Raw genomic sequence first — 8,122 nt, 5'->3', positions numbered from 1 at the left:
GTGAGGGCAGCACCTCGATAGGACAGAAAATGTGATGTCCTATATATATAATTCCCCACTCTGACGCCCCGTACCGCATCTACGTTTATAATATCTTTGATTGGAGTCTTTAATTCCGCTCAAATATTGAAAATACTTTGAAATCCCATTAAATTACTGAAATCATCATCAACAAAGTTCTTGGAAACTTTTAAAATTGCCTAAAATCTTTCAAATTACTTTAAATATTTTGAAAGTTTTTAACTCTCTTGACTTTTCAAAACCTCTACAAAGTTTCAAGGTATTTGGAGTATTTTTGGAAATTCACAAGATTTTCAGGAATTAGAAAATTATTTCGATAATTTGTAGGAATTTCAGAGGTTTTGAAAATTCCTTTCAATCTTAAAAAAGCTTAAAATATTTCAGGATCTGTCTTCTTAGATTCCTTTTTAATTTATTGAAAACGCATGGGCGTCTTTTAAATTATTTTTAAATCGCTTCAAATTACCGAAATCAATAAAAAAAAATCCTGGAAATATTTTGAAATTCTTTCAATCTGTTGAAAATGCCCTGTGATCTTTGAAATCGCTTTCAATTATCGAAATCTTTTTAAATATTTCAAAAGTTGGAATATTTAAAAATATTCTAAAATAATTAAAATTCCATTAAATTACTGAAATCACTTGAAAATCCTTTCGAATCTTTTGAACTACCTCAACACATTTCAAAATCTTTACAATCTTTTGTTTTTTTTTTGGAAAATGCCTTGGAATCTTTTAAAATATGTTAAAATCCTTTGAAATCTCTTAAATAATCGAAATCAATCAAAATTCCACGTAATCATTTAAAGTTCCATAAAATACTTTTTAATGCCCTTGAAAATTAATTTGAATTATTAAAAATTTGCAAATTGCATAAAATTATTGAAACCGATAAAAAATTTCTTCGAATCTTTTGAAATACCCTCAAATATTTCCAAAGAATTCAAGAAAATTCAGAAAAGAAAACCTCGATTCTATAGTGGTTAACCCATGGGTGCTGGGTGCAATAGCAATATTCTTAAATTTTCATAAGTCACTTGTTTTTAGTTTGTCCTTCATGAACTTATATATAAAATTATGTTCCCGGTTCGCAAACCTTTTTCACAGTCCATGAAATTAACAAATTTGAACTCTAGTTAAAAATGTTTCCATTTTAAGTAATAAAAACTGAGCTGCAAATAATGTTCAACAATTTTAATCGAGAAATATAAAAAATTGTACCATTATATTTTTGTTATACTAGGAATTGTAGGTGTTAAATATTTATTATACATAAAAATTCAACCATTTTTTTTGTAAATTGAATGTTTACAAATAGAATAATTAAAACTGTAAGGTTCAAAGATTAGTTTTTTGTTTTATTTTGAATATTTCATTTATAATTATTCATTTTACATGAACAATAAAATATTTGTAAATATTAAGCATTTGATTAACTAAAAAGTTTTTTTTTAATCCAAAATTGTCGATTCCAAACACTATTATTTTTTAAGGTTTTCAGTTTTTAAAACTGCATTCAAATCAAACTTATGCAGATTCTTTGTTCTAAAAATTTGTAAAATTCTTAGTCAGAAAATAAATGCACTGTTTTTCCCCGATTTCATAAAATTCCAGGTCATTTCCCGAATTCCAGGTCCAGGTCCCACCTTGTGACTCAAAAGTGTAAGGGCACCGTTATTGCACCTGGCCGTTCAATTAATTTGTTACGCTAGTTAAAAATCATCAGTTTCTGAAAATTCATTGATCCAAATGGTTTCAATTAATGGAATATTAATTACTTCTAGGTCGGCGGATCAGTGCCGAAACCTAATGACATGACTCTATACGAAAGGTACGCCCATCAGCAACAACTTCTCTTGGGAGTAGTACATCCTGAACTGCCAAGTATTATGTAAAACAATTATGTTAAATTTGTCGAGTTGAAAATATTGTAAATATGTATAAAATAAAGTATTCCGAAGAAAAATGAAAGATAAAAGAAGAATTCTTTCTGATAATCCAACATTTGTTCAGTTAGATTTTATTTGAACCAAAAGTATGAGTCATACAAATGTACAGGTCTTGCGATTTTTTTTCGGAAATGGTGTGAAAAAATAATAAATATACACTTTCCATGACCTCGATATGGAATCCAAAGTTTACTTTAGCTTCTTCTTGGGGCGGATGTTGTTGGTGTGACCACACTTCTTCTTTCTGCAATTAGTTGCACGTGGATGAAGACGAGCGTAGCATTTTCGACAGATCATCTTATCGCAATTGTATTTTTGTGCCAAAATTCGAAGGGTTGGTTCGATAACACCACCACGAAGACGAAGCACCAAGTGCAAAGTTGACTCTGTAATCGAAAACGGGATTCATAAATATAAAGGCTTTCTTTTTTCTTATTTTCCGAACAGATTGTTACTTTAAAGTGAATGAATCTTAAGAATTTATCAATGGAAATATTTGGGGAATATTGCATTTGATTACGAATAATAATTTATCAGAGACCTTTTTTTTCATTAACAATTCTTCAAGGAGCAAAATTAAGCGTTAATTATAAATAATGGATCAAAATTAATATGTAGATTTTATCAAATTTTCACAAAAATTGTGTCAAACCAGAAATTTTAAATATATATTATTAAATACATAATTATGACAAACTTTTATTTTCAACTTAATTTCAGAAAACGCTTTCGGAAATGGTTGAAATTAATGGGAGTGCTACAAAATTGCAATATCGAAATTTCCTGACAGCTCTAACTTTTTTTACTTATAAAAACCTTAAACCTTATCAAATTTCTAAATAAATGTTGACACTTTATTGACAATAGTCATAAAGAATTTTATGATGGGTCAACCCCAGATTACATGATACATACGTAAAATGCATTAATATTCAACGAAATAGTTCTAAACTAAACAAAATACTTTTTCAATCAATAGAATTTATTTTTAACCAAAAAAATGCAACCGATAAAAATAATTAATTTTTAACGAACGGGAAATCTGTAGTTGATATTTCCACCAACAAATATATATTTTTGAAATCAAAAACAATTGAGTAAAAACAAAAAATACGAATTTTTTACAAATTAGTTGAATCCTCAACCAAAGATTAATTTTCAAACAATCAAACAAAGGATATTTCAAGAAAAAGTTAAATTTTCCATTGAGAAATATTTCTTTGTCAATAAATCTGAATTGCTTGCAATGCAGTGGAACTTTTGAAACCAATAACATGAATTTTTAAGAAAAAAGTGAAATTTTCAGCTAAAAAAGACAATCTTTTAGCTAAAAAATGTCAATTTTAAACAAAAATAGTATAGTAACATTTTCAGTTAAAAATGAATTTTCAATCCAAGAAATCAAATTTTTTTACTAAATCTAATCTTTCACCAAAGAAATTAATCTTAACTAAATAGTGGAATTTTTTAACCAAAAGATGAATTTTCTACTAAAAAATACATATTTTCAACAAAAATATGTATTTCCAACAGCAGAAATAAATTTGTAACCAAAAACAAACAAAAAATTTTTTTTAAAGAAAATGCTGGAATTTTTAACAGAAGATAAAATTCCAACCAGACATGTAATATATATGATTTAATTAACAGTTTCAAAGGTAATTTTCAAACAAAACTTCATCATTTTCAACAAAATGGTTCCACTGTTAACGTTAACTCAACAGTCGCGATTTTTTAACAAAAAATATGTGGTTTCTACTAAAGTAGATAAGTAAAAAAAAACGAATATTCAAAAAGCAGTTTAATAATCGAGTCAAGAGACGAAGTTCCGCAAAAAAAACTATTGAGCTTTCAAAGCGAAAATGTTGCTTTTAATTAAAAAAGTGAAATTTCCAACCCAAAAATATGAATCTTCTACAGAAAAAAATAAATGTTCAACTTCAAAAAGACACATTTTTAAGAAAACCCGGAATAGGTACATTTTGAGTATCAAAAGTTAAATTTTAAGCAAATAAATTTATTTTCAACTTAAATGATGAACCTCCAACCACAAAAAAATTAATTTGAAGAAATAGATGAAATTTTATCACAAAAGATGAATTTTCTACCAAAAGGACATATTTTCAACAAAATAGATGAATTTTCCACTAGAAAAGATACAGTCAAAAAAAATAGAATACATAGTTCAATTTTTATGCTCGAAAAATAAATTTTCAACAAACAAAAAAACGAATTTTCAACCAATAAAGTGAATTTTTAACCAAAAGTAGAACAATGCCGTTTTTAGTAAAAAAAAAATTCAAAAATTTTTGACAAAATATATGAATTTTAAACCAAATATTTTAATTGTTAAAGGAATTCTCTACCTGATAGTTAAATCTTCAACCGAAAAGATAATATAGCCACTAAAAACGTTTATATTCCACCACAAAAGAGGAATTTCCAACAAACTACAATTTTCAAGAATACAGCTGAATTCTCATCTAAGGATGACACAATTTCAAACAAAAATGGGATAGTTAAATCATCAGTTAAAAAAATTAATTAAAAAGAAATTATAATCTATAACATAGCAGATTTACTTTCATTTATGTAGTTGAATTTCCAATTAAAAATGGTGAATTTTTATCGAGAAATATAATATTTGATATTTCAACCAAAAAATAAGAATTTTCAACAAAATAGTCGAATTCTCAACCAAAACAGATTAATTTTTAACACAAAAAGACTTTAAAGAAGTTTATTCTAAACGAAAATTCAACAAGATGGTTCAATTGTCAACCAGATAAATTTTCGACTAAAATCATAAACAATCAGTAAAAAATTAATTTTCAACAAAAGAGTTCGATATTTAACCAAATAGTTGAATTCTCGAGCGTTAAGATAACTTCTTAACCAAATTAACCAAATTGTTAAATTCTCAAGCGAAACGAATGTTCCAAAACAGTTGAATTTTCAATATAAAAAAATATTTTTTTTTAACCAAATCTTTGATTCGTTAACCAAAAAGATTAATTTTCAACCAAATAATTGCACTTTTAAACCAATGAGATAGACTTTTGAAGAAAGAGACAAATTTGTAAATAAAAAAATGTTTTCAGTGAAGGAAGAAAAAAATGTATCCCAATTTGTGAAATTTTCAACCCAAAAAAGCGAATTTCCAATCGAAAATTTCTTGTCAGTTTTTTCCTGACATTCCCTAACAAGTTCTAAATTCTCCGAGCTGCTGCGATCCTGACTAAGATTGGTTTTATCCGTTTTTTTTAAATTTAATATACTTCTATCAATCTTCATTTAAATTCAGGTTATGTCATGATAGTGAAGCTTTTTATTATTATAATGGATATTGAAATTTTGCATATTTTCCACATAAACAAGATAATAACATCTAAGCTAAGAAATAAACTTTGATAAAAATCTGCTACTTGTGAGACACAAATAAAATAATTTAAAAACCTTTTAATATATAGACTTCTGTATTAAAAATTGAAATATATAACAATATAAATTCGAAGACTTACCTTTTTGAATATTATAATCGGAAAGAGTGCGACCATCCTCAAGTTGTTTTCCAGCGAAGATAAGTCGTTGTTGATCTGGTGGAATTCCCTCTTTATCCTGGATTTTGGCTTTCACATTTTCGATAGTGTCAGAGGCTTCGACCTCAAGGGTTATGGTCTTGCCGGTCAGAGTTTTCACGAAAATCTGCATTGTGGCTTATCTGCAGAAAGGGATAAGCAAATAAATAGACAACAAAATATTAATTACTTAAGTATTCCAAGAAAAAATGAAAATGTCACCTTTAAAAACGACAATCAAAAAATAATCATTGCACACTAAAAATATTGCTGACGTAGACAAAATATATAGAATTTGATTATATTATCAATACCTTTATCGATCACTTTACGAAAGAGACTCTTGGAAAGAAAATAAAGAGAAAATGATCAGTAATAAATTGTAAATTTTGATATAGACATTCCCCATGTGCGTGTTGCCAACGTTATATGTTCGCGACTGTTTTTCTGCGTCTTTTATTTTTGAAAGTCTCGTCGATTTCGAAGTTTACTACGAGATTCGACATTAAAAGTTATTCATCTATTTCCGGAATGGTATAGAAAATAATTGAAACATGAAAAACCCAAAATATAAAATATGCTCACCTTTCCGACAACGTGCTCACATGAAAAGGTCTACTTTTTCCTTCCAAAGACACTGCTTCCGTTCCGAAACGGATGTATAGTGCTGACACCACCATAAGAGCGGGAAAATTGAATTGAATTAAAAAATATTTTTTTTTTTAATTAATGAGATTTTTTAATTTGACAGTATAATGAAATATTTAATATTAAATGAAACTTTAAGAGTTTTTTGAAAAAATCGGAATATCAGAGAATATCTAGTAAGTATGCAAATCAATACAGCATGACGTCGGCTGGCAAGGTTGTTACACACCGAAGGTTAAGTGAAAATACCAACTGCATGGGACGAAACCTTATCTATGCAATGATTGTGAAAAAAATGTTTGTTCGCTATAAGTCATGTATTTGTATATTTTCTTTTTCAAAGGTTATTTGATCAAATAATAAGATCATCATTTCTTGTTTGTTAGGAATGAATTATTTAATTGAATAGCTTTTGAAGAAGAACTAATATTTAAATACACTTATGGTGAAAACTAATTGTTTTCCATGTTATTAAAAAGTAAAGTTTCGTCCCATGCAATTGGTATTTTTTTACCCTCGGCATGAAGACATCTTGGATTTCTCTCACCCCTAGCCGTTCATAAAACGAAGTAAAAGTATTGTCATTCAGTTTAAAAAGAAAGAAATGATACTTTAATTACTAGTCATATTTTCCCGCGTAGTTCTGAATTTCACAAATATATCATTATTTTCTACTGAAATCACGTTTCAAAGAATGCATTTTCTATTTTTTACAACCAATAGTCGCATTTTCAACTAATAAAGATAAATTTTGAATCAAAAATTGAACAGTTACAACAACGAATGTTTAAATAAAAGTTTCATTTTCGACCAAAAAGATGAATTTTCAATCAAGAACAATATTTTTCTACTGAATAGACGCGTTTCTTTAAAAAAAAATGTATTTTCATCTAAGCATTGATATGTTCAACTAATAAAGGTAAATTTTCAACAAAAAATGGAATTGCTATATTTTCAGTAGAACAAATTAATTTCCATCCTAAGAAAAACGAATTTTAAAGAAAATAGTCCAATTTTCACTATATTTTTTTATTACATATAGTTTATTTTAACTTTAAAAAAAAAGAATTTTTAAACTTAAGAATAAGTTTTTACCAAAAATACGAATTTTCGATTAAACATAAATCAATTTTGAAAAAAATGAAGCACTTGAACTTTCAGTTGAAAAAAATAGTAAAAAAAATATTTGTTAGCCAAGTAAATGAATTTTTAATGAGAAATAATCATTTTCGCTGCCAAAAAGTTAAATTTTTAACTACAATAGATACATTTTCAAGTACGAGAAAAACGAATTAAAAAAGCAGTTAAATTTTCAACTAACAAACTGATTTTTCAACCAAGAAGGTGTATTTCTTAATAAGTGGATTGATTTTCTAATCAAAAAGATTATATTTTATTACAATTTACGGATTTCCAACGAAATAGTTGATTTTCCAACAGAAAAAGAACAATTTTCAATAAAAAATAGAATATTTCAATGTTCATCTAATTAATTTAAAAAAAAAATTCTTAACGGAAATTTTAATAGTTGCTGTTTGTACCAAGACATAGTTCTTATTAAAAACCCTCTGATTTAACAAAAAGGGACAATTTTTAATAAGGAATAATAATTTTCGCTACAATGAACTTGAATTTTTAACAACAATGGATACATTTTCAAGCACGAGAAAAAAAAATTTAAAAAGCAATTACATTTTGAAGCGAAGAACCGATTTTTCAATCAAAAAGATGTATTTCTCATTAAAAAGATTTTCAACCAAATAGTTGATTTTTTGACTAATAAAGAACAATTTTCAATAAAAAAATAGAATATTAGAATTTCCAGTTAATTATTATTATTATTACACCATTAAGCCATTTCCCTTTCGGGGTAGGCGTGACTCACTCGGCAGGGGAAAGGAGTAGTGTGTGGAAGGGATAGAGATTT

At 26.9% G+C, this 8,122-nt stretch overlaps 2 protein-coding genes across 6 annotated transcripts in view; one reads left to right on the top strand and one right to left on the bottom strand.

Moving 5' to 3' along the window:
• LOC117181457 (polyphosphoinositide phosphatase) overlaps window positions 1-1,980 on the top strand; it is a 34,842-nt gene extending 32,862 nt beyond the window's left edge. For all 4 annotated transcript variants that reach the window (XM_033374118.1, XM_033374119.1, XM_033374120.1 and 1 more), the window contains one exon: window positions 1,805-1,980. In XM_033374118.1, coding sequence (XP_033230009.1) covers window positions 1,805-1,915 — 111 coding nt within the window. In that variant the 3' untranslated portion in view covers window positions 1,916-1,980. The remainder of the gene's footprint in view (window positions 1-1,804) is intronic.
• A 43-nt stretch (window positions 1,981-2,023) lies between these two features.
• On the bottom strand, window positions 2,024-6,199 carry LOC117181458 (ubiquitin-60S ribosomal protein L40). 2 transcript variants are annotated; one of them, XM_033374121.1, is made up of 3 exons: window positions 6,133-6,199; window positions 5,491-5,690; window positions 2,024-2,355 (listed from the first exon to the last, which is right to left on the bottom strand). In XM_033374121.1, the coding sequence occupies exons 2-3, from the start codon at window positions 5,678-5,680 to the stop codon at window positions 2,159-2,161; spliced, it is 387 nt and encodes a 128-aa protein (XP_033230012.1). In that variant the 5' UTR covers window positions 5,681-5,690; window positions 6,133-6,199; the 3' UTR covers window positions 2,024-2,158. The 2 variants fall into 2 exon arrangements, with proteins under 2 accessions (XP_033230012.1, XP_033230013.1); XM_033374122.1 differs by lacking the exon at window positions 6,133-6,199 and adding an exon at window positions 5,862-6,041.
• Between the last annotated feature and the right edge of the window lie 1,923 nt (window positions 6,200-8,122).

The sequence above is a fragment of the Belonocnema kinseyi genome, chromosome 10, assembly GCF_010883055.1.
Source record: "Belonocnema kinseyi isolate 2016_QV_RU_SX_M_011 chromosome 10, B_treatae_v1, whole genome shotgun sequence".
Classification (NCBI taxonomy): Eukaryota; Metazoa; Arthropoda; class Insecta; order Hymenoptera; family Cynipidae; genus Belonocnema; species Belonocnema kinseyi.
The sequence above is the reverse complement of the archived record's forward strand: the minus strand, read 5'-3'. Positions and strand labels throughout refer to the sequence as shown.